The sequence below is a fragment of the Pleurodeles waltl genome, chromosome 9 (assembly GCF_031143425.1).
Source record: "Pleurodeles waltl isolate 20211129_DDA chromosome 9, aPleWal1.hap1.20221129, whole genome shotgun sequence".
Classification (NCBI taxonomy): Eukaryota; Metazoa; Chordata; class Amphibia; order Caudata; family Salamandridae; genus Pleurodeles; species Pleurodeles waltl.
Genome location: NC_090448.1, coordinates 376,097,339 through 376,116,563, shown reverse-complemented (window position 1 = coordinate 376,116,563; position 19,225 = coordinate 376,097,339). Strand labels below are relative to the sequence as shown.

General features: G+C 42.9%; 1 protein-coding gene across 1 annotated transcript in view; it reads left to right on the top strand.

Moving 5' to 3' along the window:
• The window catches only part of LOC138259331 (nesprin-2-like), a 178,486-nt gene extending 159,556 nt beyond the window's left edge, over nt 1-18,930 (top strand). Inside the window, exons 9-12 of the mRNA XM_069206970.1 lie at nt 9,481-9,571; nt 13,045-13,346; nt 13,467-13,528; nt 15,723-18,930. Coding sequence (XP_069063071.1) covers nt 9,481-9,571; nt 13,045-13,346; nt 13,467-13,528; nt 15,723-15,954 — 687 coding nt within the window. The 3' untranslated portion in view covers nt 15,955-18,930. The remainder of the gene's footprint in view (nt 1-9,480; nt 9,572-13,044; nt 13,347-13,466; nt 13,529-15,722) is intronic.
• The last annotated feature ends 295 nt before the right edge of the window (nt 18,931-19,225 follow it).

Genomic DNA, 19,225 nt, shown 5'->3' with positions numbered 1-19,225 from the left:
AATAATTGAATTGAATGCAGTGATGTTATGATTGTTTCTTTTTTTACTATTACTGATCAGTTTCATAGTTTTTAGTTTAATAGTTCAACCATGATGTCTTCTAACATAGGTTTTCCAGTGAGAATTGTATTGCTATTATCTGACTAGGAATGTGCCATGCCCGGAAGACAGGCATTTTGCCCGCCTCTACAAAAAGGCTGTGACTACAATCTAGCCTGAAAAGTACCCTTGAAATGACAACTGCCCTAAACCTTTGTATAGTTTCATACAGTGGACATACATCTCCTGTATGCTAGTTGTGTATAAATGTGCCACACTTGTTTTTCCAGTTCTACTTACTTTATGGCCAAGGAAGGGAGTGCACTGCAGAGAAGTTAGAGGACTGGTGTGGAACCAGGGCTGGGATCTGCCTGACAGTCAGTCTCCCAAAGGTGAGGAGACACCACCTAATGTCTGGATAGCTTGCTGGTGAAGGTGAACACCTATCCTTATGACTGCCTACCAGCTTAGAGAGGTAAGAAGCCTCCATATCCTGCAGAAGGAGTGTCTGTCCTGGCATGAGTTTAGTGCAGAGCATTCCCAGTGACTGTAGAGCACCCAGAAGAGTAGGCTGTTGGAAAGCAATCAATTGGATAGACTGTGTGTGCCAATTCTTGGCAGGAGACACAACTCACAATTTCAAAGGTCCAGTTGCGACTGTGACTGCACATTGTGATTGGCTTCTGTGTGTGGATGCAGCTGCCCAGCTGAAGATCGGTCTTTGCATGGGCACAACTGCCCAAGAGGTGATCGACCATGAGTGGCCACAACAGTAAAGGTGTGAATAGCTTATGCAGAGGCTGCAACTTACAGAGTTTGTAGGTGCTTGTGTAGGGCTGCAGCTACCAAAATCATGATCAGCCCAGGGGCCTGCATCGGCCCTACTGGGGCCCCATCAAGGACCAGCGAGCCCCAATATGGGCCCATTGCCAAGACTCCAAGACCTAAGGTACTCAATGCCAACACACAGATGCAGATAAAACAGCCACTGCCTCCACTGTCTCCCCCTCCTCCTCCTCCCTCAGTCACATCAACACACACCTGCATGCACTGCATCATCAGTCTCAGGTCCTGCCACCTGTACAGCCTTTCCCACAGTCACCACAACAGCAGACATGCAGACTAGCACTCCATTACACCACATGCGCAGTCACTACCTCCACCATCACAACCTCATGCAACACACCCACCTCACTTGCAGATACCACAACTTCATATATACTCACGTCCTGTTTGTCCTCTCCCACCCTGTCTGCCCCCTCCCAAAACACATAAACGCTCCCACGCAGACACTCAACAGCCATCCACCTCACACGCTCACAATGTCCATGCACCTGCACCCAAGTCCAGCACACCTACTCCTCCTACAACCACTCCCTCTACCTCCACTCCCAAACCTCCTCCCACACCCGCCCCATTGGACCTAAGAAACTTTTCTTTTCCCGCCTTAACCTCAGCCTCACCCCCCACCTGCCTGTAAGAGGGAGATCCCTCTCCCCAGTCCACTACCTGCAGCTCAGGGGCCGCTCCTGTTCCTCCCACTGAAGCTTCACCTGCCACTAAGGGGCACAACAGTGGCACTCCGGCCCCCGACTTAATCAACCACCTCCACCCCCTAAACAACGGGAGCGACTGTGATTGCACATTGTGATTGGCTTTTGTGTGTGGATGCAGCTGCCCAGCTGAAGATCGGTCTTTGCATGGGCACAACTGCCCAAGAGGTGATCGACCATGTGTGGCCACAACAGTAAAGGAGTGAATAGCTTATGCAGGGGCTGCAACTTACAGAGTTTGTAGGTGCTTGTGTAGGGCTGCAGCTACCAAAATCATGATCAGCCCAGGGGCCTGCATCGGCCCTACTGGGGCCCCATCAAGGACCAGCCAGCCCCAATATGGGCCCATTGCCAAGACTCCAAGACCTAAGGTGCTCACTGAGAGTCTGGTCAGGTTCCTGCCACATCAGGACTGTCTTTTCCTTCCCTTGCTCAATAAAAAGATCTAAAGTGGGTGCATCAACATACATGGCTTCAACACTGGAGGTGGGAAATGTGAAGAGCTGCTAGCCAGTGCACCACCACTGAGCTTAACAGTGCGAGCATGCCCAAGGGCACATGCACTTGAAACAAGTCAGAGAGGATTAAATCCACCAGCAAGTGGTAAGAGACTTGTTGAGACTGTATGCATGCATATATTCACACTACTACTGTTGGCCCCATAGAGAAAATGAGACCACCCCGAAGTGGGAAAGCAAGAAAGACAGGACTGGAGGGGGAGGGCATGGAAAGAAGAAGAAGTATATCTCTGACCCAGAAAGTGCGAGTAACACTAATTTGTTTTCTGTTATTAGCAGTGCCGAGTATTAGGTGCTATTATGAAACAAAGCACTTTGGCCCATATTTATACTTTTTGACGCAAACCAGTGCCGGCGCTGGTTTGCGTAATTTTTTTTACCACTGGCTAACGCCATTCCTACGCGCCATGCGGGTGCCTTATTTAAGGAATGACGTTAGCCGGCGCTGCAGACTTGTCTTAGTCAAAAAAAATTACTCAAACCAGGCAGCGCCGCCGTAGGGGAAAATGGGGGTTGTCACAAAATGGTGCAAGTCAGGTTTGGGGCAAAAATCATGCCTCAAACCGGACTTGCGCCATTTGTTGACGCACAACCCCCATTGAAATGACTCCTGTCTTCGCAGAGACAGGAGTCATGCCCCCTTGCCCAATGGCCATGCCCAGGGGACTTCTGTCCCCTGGGCATGGTCATAGGGCACAGTGGCATGTAGGGGGGGGGCAAATTAGGCCCCCTTTTGCCACTTTAAAAAAAAAAAAAAACAGGGGCACGCAAAGCCACTTTGCGTGGCTTTCCATGACTTTGTAGATATGGAGTAAGGCAACGCAGCGCAAGTCTCTGCGTTGCCTTACTCTGCATCAAAGAGGTGTTCCATGGGCGTTACAGTGGGTTTTCCCCACACAACAGCCATGCATTCTGATGAATTCCCAGATTTACAATGATTTGTAAACCTGGGAATGGGTCAAACGTCTATGCCTCCCTAGGGGAGGGGTAACGAGGAGAAATAACTTTATCCCTCCTTGTTTTTCTCTTTCTATGTGTGCTGCATTCTGCAGCACACATAGAAGGAGGAATACACCTCCATATATTGTGCAGGAAGGTGTTCCTTCCTGCCCAAAATCAATCATTCCTATAATGCAGGCACCCTTGCACCATGGTACAAGTGTGCCTGTGTTGGCTCATACAGCCAATTGAGTACCAGTGCAGTGGAAGAGCACAGGAATGTGGCGTATCTTACAGATACAGGGCATTCCTGCCCGTTTCTTTTGACACAGCACAGCGCTGTGAGAAGCCTTGCCGCGCTGCCCTGCACCAACATATTGTAAATATGCCCCCAAGTAGATAGCTTAGCTCCTCAAGTCTCTATGCTTAAAGTTCATAGAAGATTGAATCATATTTTAATAACAATATTTAAAAGGGCGTTGGTTTAAAAATGGTCAGGATTAACTGTACATCAATTATTGTTTGTGAAATGCTGTGTGAAAGGCACTAATTAAAAATACATTTACAAGTGGGTTGTCTTGAAGACGGTAGCTACATATTCCTTCTGTTGGGTCTCTCAGGCAGGACTCAACAATGGATGTCCTTGAATTTGTTCCCATTACAATGCAGTAATTATCTGTATTGAAACATCATTAACCCAGTAAGCTTTAATGATGAGCCTCCTAAGGACAATTTAACAGAAATACACTAAATGAATGAACATCCACTGAGCAAATTATTTTTCAGTGTTTTATTTTATTTTATGATAGTTGTTTTTTGTTTCTCATTTTTCCCAAGATGTAACTGATTCTTTTGTCTACTCACAACAGCAAAATCTGTGTCCCGTATTTACAAAGAAAATATCTTTTTTTTAACCTTTTTTCAGCCCTAGCCTCCTTTATGATTCCAGTAACACAGCCATACACACCCTCAGATGGCAAGACCATGAACGTTTGAATGTGATAGTTGGAAGTGAAAAAATTATCTATTGAAACTGATTTCAGCCTTGGCATTACTTTGCACGAATATTGTTTGATGCAGTTGCTTCAAGATGCTCAAATGGTAGCCTTAGAGGTCTTCTGTAGAAGCTTGTTCATACTAAAGGTAGAAAATGTACTTTTCACTTTGTATAATGTGCTTAAAGGTCTTAAGGCACAAGTTCATGGTTTTGTTTGTGGACACGTCTGATGCGTTGGATAGTCCATTTACATCTGTAGCATTGGTAATGGCTTACCAAAACATAAAATGGTATCTTAGTGGAAGGTAACACATAGATAGAGGGTAGTCGGTTTGACAGTTAAAGAGTGAAGCCACAGACAAGAAAAAACAGAAATAACATTTTGAATAAATTATTCATATTTACTGTAGCTGATTAGCTAAAAAATGAAAGGAATTGCATAGATTTTCTCACAGAGCGGGTTTTGAGTACAGTTTTATACATGCGAAGTGAGGAGAATGAACTGAAGCTCAATGTTTTTAAGTAGTTAGGGGTCTTTTGACTGGCTGAGCATGAGAGATATCCGTTGATAGTTTGATAGAGGTAATTTAAGTGATCCCATTAACATCTTTAAAAAGTAAGGTCAATATTTTGTACAAAACCCTAATTTTTTGCTGGCAGCCACCAGCCGATTTGTAAAGGGGGAAGCACGAGGTTCTGTACAAAAGTATCTGCAAAGTTTAGGACTTTGTCCAGTGTGATGGAGAAGTGTAGATGGACAGCATCCAGTATTCAGTTGCAATACTCAAATTTACCTACCCAAATTGTCGTGGAAGGCCTAGGCTCAATAGTTTCTATGGACAGAGACCTGTTTTAATGGAAGTAAGACTGTTTTGGGGGGAACTAGACCCTTTTGTCTTAATGATAAACTAAATAAAAATAATCTGATCAGGATGCCCTAACCTTTATTACTTTGCTAACTAATGCACTAGGCATTTGAAAATCCAAATAATGATTGGTTATAGGTCATTGGTTTTGATGGTGCCTCTTTCATTGTTTCAAGAACTATTTGCACGCATGGTAGATATGGTTCTTTTAAGGGAGATCTTTCATTAAATATTTTAATGATGGTAAAAGAGCACTGGAGGCTATTGCACAATTATTTCAGTCAATGGAAAGTTTGCTCAGTGTTGCGTTGAGTTTACCTGCATGAACAGTGCAAGATTTTCATGGACAGAAATCATGCTGGTAAACACAGACAACAGGTGCTATTGACACACCAGCCCTAATCCCGATCTAGATACAAACAGCAGTTTGGCCCAGAAACAGGAGTTGAAAAGGAGAGGAAAATAAAAAAGAAACAGCTGTTAAGGTATTATGGCAAGCAAGAGCAGGGGTCTCCAACCTTTACTGTAATAAGGCCTACTTATGTTCAATGAAACTCATTGAGAGCTAATATTACTAGTGTTGTAATAGTGCAGGGGTCTCCAACCTTTTCTGTAATAAGAGCTACTAATGTTCAGTGAAAAAGATTGTGAGCTACTAATATAACTAGTATTGTAATATTGACAATGTAAGACAAGATTCCATTAGTGGGCATCATATGCAAGATTACTACCGGTGGTCACCTAAGTGCATGAGGCAAGGTTGCAAGCAAAACCGTAAAAATGGTCTTGTCAGTAAGGAATGCATCTACATAACAGCCATAGCTGCAATGTGTCTGGCACAATGATCCCTATGAATATTGAATCAACAAGATTGATGAACAGAATATTGAGGACAGAATATTGAAAATAAAATATCAACAGGTAAGTAAATATAGATTTTCTTTACCTAACTCCACATGTACATACCTATGTGGTACATTTATCTTCAAGGTATGTAGATGTGGAGTTAGGAATAGTAAATCTTTACTTCCCTGAATACTTGTATTTCAATATTTTGTGCCTCAAAATTCTAGCCTCAATATTAGTATGCCACAATACTTTTAGCATCGATATTCAGCAGTACAGTGTTCTGGTACAAAGGTAATAACATTTGTAAAAGTGTTTCCAATGCCACATGATTTATCACTCAAATTTCAGCTTTAAAGATATTGTAAAAATTAGCAATTTTTCTCCAAATAGTTTCTGAGTTCTGAAAATAAACACATTTTTGTCTCAAATATACAAATGCAATTCAACCAAGCAAAAGCTTCAAATTTATTAGGCTAGGCTACACATAGAAGTGATATTTACAGATAGCTGAAGAGTTACCAGCAGCTCATGAGCTACTTGTTGGACCAGCCTGAGGTAGAGAGACTGGTTTAGTGTTTTTCACTGAGGTGCCCACTAATACCCGGCAAAGCAAAACCAAATTAAATCCCAGGTGGGTGCGTGGAGGACTACAGGGTTAAAGTGAACAAGAAAGAACACAACAATTATGGTCATATATGCATCGGAACATTAGGTAGCAAAGTGACAGAAGTGCCCTATCCAGGATTTCAGAGAGTTAGAATTGTGTAGCTGCACTTTGCAATGTTCTGTTGTGCATGGACCATGCATCTGCCCAGGCCTGTTTTTTGGAAGCAACCTTCTTATGATTGACATCTTTGCTACTTTTTGATCTTGCAATTCTCCACAGGATTGTGAATGATTATTCCCTCAAACAAGCTAACTTCAAGATATATCATTATTCTAATTTGGGAAAAGGGCACACAAGGAAAGAGAACATTACTAGCATAATGCCCTGCTTAACAAGTGGGCTGGATAAATCCGACTCCTTACAAGGCTATGTTTGTGCAGAGAGTGAAACTGTCCATGAGTTTGATAACAATGACACTTCCAACCTGGACTCTTTTTTTTATGGATTCCCGTTCTACCCTCCTATTCTAGTCATACTGTCAGGATACCTAATACTTGTTTTAATCTTTCAACTCTCAATATTATTCACAATTTTCTCAGTCTGTGTATGCCTTTTTATACCATCACATACTCATGTTCACTATTATATTGTTTAACTCCTCTTCTTCCTTAGTTTTACCCATCTAATCTTGACTTATCAAGCTTATTGGTGTGGATGTAAATATTCAGCTGACTTTAATACAGTTTGCTAAGATATTTGTTAGAAAGAAGAAGGTGTCCTATAAGGATGTGGAGAGTATGCAGCTCGGTCCAGAGTCCCCCAAAGCAAAACTGCATAATTTTTAACCCCCAAATCAGCACACATGAAATGGTCATGTATTTGCATGAGGCTTTCTCGTGATATGGAATGAGAACCAGAGCTGGTCTCTATGCACAGAAGGACACAGCAGGTGCACCTTCATTTTAAAGAGAATGGCTACTGTCATCTCACTGGGCTGCATAGGATTGGACTGACAGAGGAACAACAAAGTGATTATAGTCGTAGGGGTGGCCATGTTACCTTTTGCATGCGAGAGAGAGTGGCTCACCTGCCTCTCCTATGTTTTTTAATTTATTGCCAACCGGTTCCTTCAGTCATCCATGTGGTACATGGATGTCACCTCTGTGAACTTATCTGCAAGAATGTGCTTGTTGCATGTTGCCAGGGCCACACTGACCTCCATTTCATATGGACAAAATCCAAATGGTGCCTAATCTGGAGGGTAAGAGGGAGAGCCCAGATAACAGTGTGAATTAGAGAACTCTTTCTGATATTCCAGAACTCTTTGTAGTAGGCCAGACTAACAAATGTTTATCAGAGGAGACATTTGAGCTTTATCACTAGGGGTTTCCTCATTGCTCTTTGATGGTCCCTTCTTCTGTGGTATGGCTACATTCCACAGGTTTATGAGTAGCTGAGTGGGGCAACTAGCACATCTTTTGTGTCTTTGCTTTTGGGCTTTCCATGACAAATACCATGGCTGGACCAGTCTGCTTGGAAATACCAAAATTGGAGATATGCCCAGAACCAGACACAGAGCTAAACTGTTGCAATATAGAGTCTATCAGCAATTTGAGTATAAAGATAGGGCAGAAATTCCCAGTCAGTGTGCTAAGATTTATTTTCTGAAGCCAGGGTCACTGCACAAGTGGGGTAAAGAATCTCTTTGGGCTCTAGGTTTGGGTTATCCACTTCCAAATCCCTTCTGTGGTTAGTGACCACAAATCCTGGAGCTTCGCTTTGGAACTTCAGGAGGCGGTGCAGGAACTCTATGGAGATGCACAGCTGACCAACTGCTTAGAAGGACATGGGTGTTGTCCTTGCATGAGCAAGTTGCTACTCCCAAGTATGGGATCTCCACATCACCTCCCCGATTGGTGCTCACACTGCGTCCTCTCACCCTTGATCTGTGCAGTGATGAAGATTCTATTACCAGCTGAAAGAGCCTGGGAAACGCCCACTGCTTCATCAGTATCAGAGATCATACGGTGCGCCACACACAAGCAGCATGGAGCACACAACATAGGCATAGTGCATATTAGGGCTGAAGTGGGTATTGGAGTGTGATTTGAACCATGCCAGAACAACACCATGAGACCGTAGTACAAGTGCACTCGTTAGAGTTCTCCACCATGAAGGTGGCTTATGCTACTCTCACTAGGAACTGCTTTTTCTTGATTTCTTTTCCTTCTGAAAGGTTTTATGTAGAGGATTGTGTTCTCTTTGATTTGTAGTAAAGTAATTATTTTTAAAACAAGAATCACTGACTGGGCATTCCATTTCCGTTATTGGCCTATATTTGTGGCTTGTTGAGTCCAGAAATCCTACCCACACACCACCTACCTGAGTAACCCTTGGCCCGCTCAATTCCACTACCTCGTGAATTAACCACTAAGGGGTTGTTGTTGTGATCGGGTTTAGGTCTAGTAGTAGGGTGAGGCCAACAGTGGCAAACAGCTCTGGTTGATACAATCTAAGCCCAGTAACCCCTGACTGCCAGGGTCTCCTGAGAAAGTTCACTAATGTTCCTTTGTAAATATGCATAACACATTGTTTATATTTTATCCATTTCTAACATGCCTATGTTGAGATATTCTGGGCCTGATTACAACTTTGGAGGACGGTGTTAAACCGTCCCAAAAGTGGCGGATATACCACCTACCGTATTACGAGTCCATTATTTACTATGGAACTCGTAATACGGTAGGTGGTATATCCGTCACTTTTGGGACAGTTTAACACCGTCCTCCAAAGTTGTAATCAGGCCCTCTGTATTTAATTCCCACAAACTACAAACTGTTAGTGGTGCTCATACTTAGTATTGCTATTAAACTGCACACCTGCAACTCTATTCTATACAAAGCACTCGAACATGGCCACGTCATATCTGTGCAACGTAAACCCTTTAAACACATAAAGAAATAAATGTGCTTGTGTGGTCAAATCTTTCTTCATTTGCTAAGAATGTGAATGCGTGCATGCCTGTGAAAAACGGACAGAGTAAAAGTAAAAATTAGCTGTCTTCCCATATTCTTGTCTTTACTCATTAAGTCTAGACTTCTGGTCTTTTTAGGATCTGCCTGGTGGTATGAAAAGAAGCAGTGACATCATAGACTCCATAGCAGTGCCCAACAGCAACTTAAATGACCTACGCTGCGGCCCTGGTGAGTTTATTTTGTTTTGTCAACAACCCAACTCTAATTCATGCAGCAAGTCTTAAGCCTTCTCCGTCCCCAACCAAGTCAGCATAGCTATCTGGGTAGTCCTCCCTCCCACCATACACCGTTCGGTAACTGTTGTAAATCAGGAGGAATCATCTTACCTGGGGCCTGGGGCTGTGAGACTTAGCTGTTGTGAAAGGATGGTGCCTCCTATAAAGTATTTATAGGGTGGCAGCTGTGGGAGTCCCCAAGGATTAGACACACATGTTCTGTAGCTCACAGGCCAGCGTGTATGTCAGTCCTGTCCATGATTTTATGCTATTTATTCATTTATTTGCAGTAGAGACCATTTCGAACAGAATGTTTGCACAAAAGGTAACATTTTGCAGGACAAAGAATAAAAAGAGACTGAGGCACCAATCTGATCCCTGTACAAACAGATGTTTGCAGTTCAGCCAAACATTCTGATAGTTGAAGGGGAAATGTGGGTGGTAAAGTTAGAATTTTGTGTGGTAAATTCCAAGACATGCTAAAATTGATATAGTAAACACTAAGGCTCATATTTACTAACATTTTAAATTGGGGCTGTGTTAAAAACAGTGAAGCAACACCAACATAAAATCTATTTCGAGATTCATTTAGCCACGCAAAGCTCGATTTTCGCAGCTTTGGGCAGCACAGTAAAAAAAAAAGTAATGCAAGGAAGCACTATGTGCTGCCTTACATTACTGTGCATCGAGGAGGCATTCCATGGATAGAGCATGAATGTTCTTATATGTCCTCACATGGATTTTGACGCAAACCCAGATTTACCAAAGACAGTATTTGCACCAAAATGGTATAGCTGCCCGAGGCTGCTGTAACAAGGATAAATATCTACATTTCTTCTCATGAATATGCCTCTAGGAATTGATTCTATGCAGGACAATATCCCTTCTTGCACAAAAACAATCCTGCCTGTAATGCAGGCACCTTTACACCATGGTGCACAATTGCTTTAATTGGTGCTAGTCTGCCTGGAGGGTACCAGCGCTATGAGAGAAGTGCGCCATATCTTAGTAAATATTGGGCATTTGTTCACAGGTTTTAGGATTGCCAAGAAAATAGAGCTATGTCAGGTTACATTAGTTAAGCCTTTATTTGGGTACTTTACTGCTTTTTGCTATTCACAAACTCAGGGAGTAAAGTTACTCAAAGCTGTAGACTTACTCATCTCCTACACATCTCCACAACATGAAAAAGGGGATGCAGCCAAATTTACATATGGAACTGCTACTGCCAAAAAGAAACAGTAGTAGGTCATGCACTACACATCCCCAATCACTGCAACACCCTTCCATAGAAAATTAATTTTCCCTATACTATATCTCAGTGAGATCTCCACCCCAACTGTGGAGTATCCTGGTGGTAAAGTTTAGAGAAAAGTAAAAAAACAAATGTCGGTAACTAAAAAATATATTCAAAATATTTTATATTAAATATTAATGTATATGTTATATATTTATTTGAAAAATGTAGAAGAAAATAATAAAAAAGACACAGCACAAGTAACTTTATTTTGCACTAAATCTTTACTTTTTAAAATATAGTAAATCAAATTAAATATATTTTTAAAAAGTTTAATTCAGGAAATTAATTCCCACCTAAAGTAAAAAAAAAAATACATTTTTAATTATGCATTAATAATTATTAAAACTCAAGCATTTCGAATTGATTGAAATTTGGCAATACCCCCTTTTTCATGGGCTGGTGATGTGTAAGTCTACAGTTTTTAGTAACTTTACCCTCCAATTTCGTGAATAGCCAAAGGAATTACAGTTTCTCAGAAGTGTAAGAGGTCATTACATGCGTAAATTACTCACTAGTGTAAGTTAATTTGTGAATGCATTGTGTGTTTGTAGAAAACTATAAACTACTATCTACAGAGGAAATCCCAACTGGTGAATTTGAGATTGATGCTTTTCTTGAAGAAACTAATCTTAGGACTTTAACTCAAGAAGATAAAACTAAAAAAGGCATATTTATGGGGATTTGGGCAGGGCAGCACAGCCAGTCACCTTTCTGCGTTGCCCTGCATCAAACTGAAAGGGCAGGAATGCTCCATTACTATGGCATAGGACACATTCCCGTCCATTACCCCTGTGCTGGCGGCGTTTCAGCAGCCTGGAGCCAACCCATAGTGCAAGGGTGCCTGTATTGCAAAATACAGCACACATTGAAAGAGGAAAAAACAAGGACAAATAAAGATATTGCCTCGTTAGAATCCCCTGGGAAGCATGATGTTTTGGTGCATCCCCAGTTTTGCATGGTCTTGTAAATCTGGGAATGAGTCAAAATCTATCGTTGTTGCGTGGGAAAACCCACCGCAAGGCCATTGGAACACCTACCTAGCACAGAGTAAGGCAACAAAGTGATTTGTGCTGCCTTGCCTTACTCCATATCTATGAAGCCATTCAAAGTCATGGAAAGTGGCTTTGCTTGGCCTCATAAATATGATTTAAAGGTTTGCGTTGCCATTGCATCACAAAAAGTGACGCAATAGGGACATAAAGGGCTCAGGAATATGCCTCACAATATCCACAAAAATAAATAATTATTCTCAGAAAATACTAGACGCTACTGAAATGTTTCTGATGAATGGTGTGGGATAAGTACAGATGTTGGTCATGTAGTGCCCATGGCAGTGGTCTACTACATAAGATCTATTAATGCAAAAAAAAGGAAAGCAATTCTCAAGAGTGATCTTTGACAAGATGTAATTCGTTTTGGGAGTCCATGTAATAGTGTCAAAACATTGATTGCCCTGGGTTATGATGATCACATGGATTTAATTGAGAACTGACAAAAAATATCTATGCAAAGTATTGATTTCAATGATGATCATTTAACAAGCTTTCTGACAAGAATGAATGGATTCGTGACCAAGCATCACTAGAGAATATTTTACTTAATAATGGGGAAAAGGCTATATACTTGAGCACATATGGGCACAGTTTATTGAACAATATATATATATATATATATATATGTAGTGAATTGCATACTGTGATAGCATTATATAATGCCCTCAGTGGTTTGATCTTGTCTTCTTCCACACCTCATTTTCTCCAGTTGCCCTTCCTGTTTTCCTTTTGTGCTCATTGACACTCGTCTTCTACCCAATTTCTTGGTATTAGTTAATAGCAGACTTCAAGTTATAAGAATGTACATGAAATAGGTTTATGCTCCTATTACTGTTGCATACTGCTATCTAGCTATATGATGAAGTACTGCACTGTACAGCTTTAATAATTTTAGTTTAAGCTTGATGTTCATTATCTGTACATTTTTGTTGAACTTGTAATTAATTGTTTCCTGAAAGATAAGTACCAAGTAAAAAGTAAATCAGATTGTGTATGCCGATGTAACTCTGATGTTATTTTAGATGGTCTGCATGACTGAATTGAGCTTTTCTTGGTTGTTTGTTGTCTCCTTAGTTTTCAAACCGACTGAAAGGAATGAACAACCACCAGGAGTCAAAAACCAAGAAATGATTATGAATGGCGTTTGCTTCCAGCCGGAGCGCCCTATGTTTGACCCAGAGCAAATTGAAACTTGGCTGGGGCAGACACACACCAAGACACTTGGGGAAGCAGCAGAAAGGAGAGGAGCACCTTGTTGGACACCCTCCACCGCAGAACAGTGTCGTGTCCCAACGGAATATGGGACAAACAAAAGTAGCAATGGCTGTCCCAAACATCATTTTCAGCAACCAGAATCCACACCCAGGTTTGTACAGGTGAGTGCCAGACATACACAGTTATTAGTTACTACTTAAACATAGGAATTTGGTAAAACAAAATCATATTTTCCAAATCACCGTCAGTCCTTTACTGTTTAAATGAATTAATATTCACAGAAGCAGTTGATGAAACAAAGACATCGGTGTTCACAAGAAGTTTTGAAAACGATGGAAAACAGGTGCGATTTTGTTCTCACTTTCCAGGGGCTGAATGAGAGGGTGGAAGGGCAACAAATACCCCTAAAATACTTAGAAGAATAAGTCTTGCATATCAGTGATATAGTTTGTGTTCATACAAATGCGACATCTAAGCGCAAATATACCCTGCAGAATGTTATCCTCTGTGTGAATTATAAACAGTTCCAGCTACAACATCATAGTCAGGCAAGTGGTTTCTCAACCTCACCAAATAATAACACCTGGCGAGCAAACTTTGCTACAAGAAAGTTTTTGGTGATTATGGGAGACTGGGAGTTGGGGTCTGGGAGGCTAAAAACTAAGGGCGGGGGTTGCGCCCTCACTCCTAGTTTTTTTGAAAGTTTTTTTTTTACACTTTTTCTATGTTGGGTCATTGTTGAGTCGTCAGGTGACAGTATTTGAAAATGCAAGTCCCTTTGATCAGTGCCTGGCAATTTCTTGGGGTTGTCTTGGCCTTTCCGCTTGTCACTTCGCACCCCTTCAATTTGTTTTTCTTCTTCCCTTGGGTGCTTTTCTGGAACAACACCTTTATTCTTTCTTCGTCTGGACAGTGCCTCATTGCAGACTTGCCTCCTCCTCCTCCAAGTCTTCCTTGGGCTCATCCAGGCTTTGAACCGTGACGAGCCGGGTTAGTGATAAATTGGGTGTTGGACTTAATCTTTTCTTTATTTCTTTCTTGTATTTCAATTCTTATGTTTATTGTGTGTTCTTCTTCTTCTGCTAAAGAGAGGCTTTCTGTGTCTAAGGGGAATGTTACCCCAAGTCTAGTGGGTTCCTGCGCAGTACCATCCCCCAACGCTAGACCATTGTTTTTCTCTATCTCCTACTCCATTCCCTATGGTCCTGGGTCGACACTGTGCCTCCCAGCGTTGTCTTATACTATAAGGTAGAGTTGGGACACTCCAGATCAAGTGGCACAATACAAGATTCCTGACAGATATAGGCCCTCATTACGAGTTGCCTGCTATTTGGTGCATACTTTATCGCACCTGATAAATAACGTACCTGGGGATCGTTTTAGTAGGACGCGATAAGCAGCACATATTAAATGTTTTTCCCAATATTGGGAATAGCCTGTGGATTCTGGTGCTTTCTGCATCAATATCCGCATGTCCTGGTAAGCCTTTTCCCCATGTTAAAATCTGACAGATTTAGGGGGTCATTCTGACCCTGGCGGTCCATGACCGCCATGGCGGAGGGCGGCGGAAGCACCGCCAACAGGCTGGCGGGGCTTCCTGGGCTATTCTGACTGCAGCGGTAAAGCCGCGGTCAGAAAAGGGGAACTGCCGGTTTTCTCCTAGCCCAGGGAATCCGCCATGGCGGCGCTGCTTGCAGCACCGCCATGGGGATTCCGACCCCCTTCCCGCCAGCCTGTTTCTGGCGGTGTCCACAGCCAGAACCAGGATGGCGGGAACGGGTGCCGTGGGGCCCTTGGGGGACCCTGCACTGCCCATGCCACTGGCATGGGCAGTGCAGGGGCCCCCTAACAGGGCCCCACAAAGATGTTCACTGTCTGCTTTGCAGACAGTGAAAATCGCGACGGGTGCCACTGCACCCGTCGCACCCCTGCAACTCCGCCGGCTCCATTCGGAGCCGGCTTCCTCGTTGCAGGGGCTTTCCCGCTGGGCCGGCTGGCGGCCTTTTGGTGGTCGTCCGCCGGCCCAGCGGGAAAGTTGGAATGACCGCCGCGGTCATTCGGCGGTAACCGCATGGTGGGCGGCGACCGCCGCCCGCCGCGTCAGAATGACCGCCTTCATTTCCTGAAATTTAACAAGGTATGCAAACTTTATTTCCCCCAGTAATTAACAGGTAAGAAAACATTTGTATAACCTAATTACGATCCTTGACAACCAATGGTTTGTGTAGGGGCAGGAAAACAGTAGCCACTCATAAAGAGAGTCATAACATTTTCAGATTCTTCACTTTTGTGGCTTTTCTGTGAGTTTTGTGAAAATGTCAACACAGAGACTATTAGTGTACATTAAGTTTAGTGAAAGGTGGGGAGGAACACTTTATCAGGTTATTATAGTAGGTTGACACTTTCAAACCCAGAAAAATGTTATTTTATGGATTATTCTTTAATGGTGCATTATTGTAGGTTTATATTATTGGCCTCATTGATAATGAACAGTAATAGACATTCATGGTCTTCCCTTGTACATTCTTGCTTTATAGGGATGAACTCCTGCTGCCTCCTGCTTACTTGGAGATGGACCCACCATTCAAGAAGCGGTCTTTCCTTACCTGGCTCAAGATGCTGGTACTGATGTCCATTTTGCTAGCACTACTATTCCTGACTGGGATTTTTGTGTTGTATATTTTGGATTCTACCTGCTCTCAGGCTAACCACAGGGCCTGGTCTCGCCATTTTATGCTGAAGTATGTGAATGGCCCGCCCCCCACTTAGTCCTTGCTCAAGTGATATCATGGGTTCTTTGCACTTTTGGGACCAAGAGACTTCTATTCTAATCCCAGCTTTGGCACTTAATCAGAGGATGTGTAGGTACATAGCTTTATTTCCCTGTACTTTAAATTGTAAATATATGCAATTGCATATTGTACGTATTTGTAATGTCGGAAAAACTGTATAGCATACTTTCCTAGTTATAGGTACCCTCCCGCTGGAGCTAGGATCATGCTATATGGATGGAAATGTTATCCTGAAACAGAGTTTAAAGTATGGAGGACATCACAAACTATACATTTGCCAATGGAGGCCCAAAGCAAAAGATGCAATTGGAGGTGAACAGCATGGACTCACCAAGTATATCAGAACAGCAGCAATATGGAATTAATTGCATAGAACAACATATGTACAAGACCCAAATCAAAGCGAACGTTTCGAAACAGTTCATAAGCTCATTACAGTTCAGCGAAAAACATATCGACTAAGTCTTCAGGACCTCTAATGTATATTCAGTGGGGGCAAGTGCTAAAATTAAAATGTGAAAAAAAGTTTTTTCTGATACAAAACAACCCAGCATTTATGCAGTGGCAGCTCCTCCGTTTGGGCGGAGGAGCGTCGCCCCCCCGCCAGCAGCTGAAGCTGCAAACCTTTTCACAAGATAGGGACAATAAACTATGTGAAAGGGGCAGGGCCATGAGGGGAGCACACTGTGCACTCCCCTCACTTGCCATGTATGTTTGGCAGGCCGTCGCGGGCCGGCGAAACATCCATGCGTAGTAGGCTCTCTCCAGCCTGGCAATACATGCTCTTCTTCAACACCTGGACCGCCGCTTTTGAACTTTCTTGAAGATGTCTAAGTATATCACTGAGTTCCATCTGTGGAAGTAAAAGGTTAGAGATGCAGAATGCGGTGAACATTTATTAATAAAACTACTCAGCTTCTTACCAAATGCATGTCTATGATTACATCCTCTGCGCTGCCCACTCACACTGCTTTATTGTTTAAGCTGATGAGAATGCACAGCTTAGTATTGCAGAAGAGGCAGTCCACAAGTCATTTGGGAGAGACCAGACACACATCATTAGTTTCCACCTTGTCACTCTTTCGGTTGGTATTATTGTCACTGCTCCTGTGTTCTTAGGATGCATACGTTGAAGATTTGGTATCATGCACGAGCCCCATCCACAAACAAACTGAATGCAGTTTCAGTGAGGAAATTAATGTCACAACATCAAATGACAAAATATCGTCCTGCTGTAATATTGTATTCAGAATATCAACCACCACAATACGGGTAAGTTTCTTAACCTCATTCCTATGCATCTTGACGATATGTACATAAATTCAGAGTAAACAGATGTGGGGCTGAAAATAGTAAATCAGTACTTGCTTAGATATGCTTACCTTCCCAATATTGTGGATTTAATATTCTGATTATATTATTTTCGTAGGGCATCATTTAAAATTTGAAACTGTGGTAGAACAACTCACTTGCAATGTGTCCCGACTACATATATGTTCATGGATTTCGGATAATTACTTACATGAATATCATGGCAAAGCAAACACATTCTCACAAATTTAAGTCATATCCTTTATTGTACATAAGCAGTGGTTGCTTTTAAATGGTGATTGAATTCCTCTCATGGCAGAACCCATGTGTTTTTCCACATAGCAAAAGTGGCATGCTCTAGAAGGCAGCTATGTAGTGATGTTAGCCTCCCGAACATCACAGCCCATTTACCAGTGCTTAATTTGAGCCAGTGGGTGCCGGTTGGGCCCAGCAGCACACATTTGTGGGGACCAGCACTTCTCTTTCTTGGTCAGACATTTACAGAGAGTAAGAGAGGTAAAACCACAAAAAGGGAAGAGGAAGAGAAAGACTGGAAAACCGTCACCAAGTGAGAAAGCAGGAACCTGCAAGAGTGAGATAAAGAGGAAGGGAGTGCCTGGTAGTCAATTAAAGATGCAAAGAATAAGCATTCCTCATATTCGGCGTGAGGACATTTAATAGCACTGGCCACGAGATCCTTAGTGGAGCTTTTGCCACTGGCACTCATTCTTTTACAAATTAAGCACTGCCATGAGCTCTTTGGTATACAAACAAGAAGCCATGTGACCTTTATCCTGACGGTTTATGTGACCTTTTCTAAGCATACTAAAGCTTTGTAATGTGTGCATTTAAGTATTCCATGCCATGGTGCAGTACTGCAGAAGGGAACATGACATCTACTCTGTTATTCAGCGTACTTTACCCTGTAGTGTGGAATGTTTGTGGTGTTCTTTTGTATGTTAAAAGTGAATGTCCTCTACACGTCCATTTTTGTCTTAGTATTTTTAGTGCATGATTGCCTTACCCCAAAGAAAGTGTCTGTGAGTGAGTGCAATGATTGATAACTATCACTGATGTATGCGTTAAAGACTTAAGGCCTCATTATGACTTTGGCGGTCTTTTCTAAAGACCGTCGAAGCCGCTGCAATCTGCTGACCGCTATACTAGGAGTTGTGTTTGGACTTCTGCCCATTTATGGGCGGAAGCCTGCCTGAAGAGGTGGTTGCATCACCAGCACCGCCAGGCCAGCAAGACTCTTCCTGCTGTATTACGAGTCATAATACGGCTTGGCGGAGTCTTGCTGGCGTGGTGGTGCTGGCAGTGCAAAACCGCCAGGACCCATCCCTTCACTGGTGACCAGCTCGCCGGAAAAGGTAAGTTGATCGTCCAGAAGGGAGGGGAGGGGGGAGTGTTGGGTGCATGTGTGTGGTGTGTGAGTGTATGTGTGCGAATGGGGGTGTATGAGTGTGTGTGAGCGAGCGAGTGGAGGTGTCTGGATATATGCATGTGGTTGGGGGGGTGTCTGCATGTATGCAGAGTGGAGGGGGTGTCAGGGTGCGAGTGAGTAGGTGTGTGTATTGGGATGCATGCGAGTGGGGGCGCATGTATGCAATTCTGCGTGTGAGTGGGGGTGGGGGTGTGAATGTATGCGTATGCGGAGGGGTGTGTATGTGAATGTATGCGTATGCAGAGGGGTGTGTGTGAATGTGTGCGTATGTGGAGGGGTGGGTGTGTGGATGATTGCGGAGGGGGTGGGGGTGTGAATGTTTGCGGGGTACGTATGTGTGAGTAGGGTGTGTGTATATCAGTGTGAGAGCAGGTGGGGTGTTAGAATGGATGTGTACAGTTGGGGGGTGTTTGTAAGTGTGTGGACAGGTGGTGGTGGTGTCTGCTTGTGTGTGTGGACATGTAGGGGTGTGTGTGCCAGAGACAGAAAT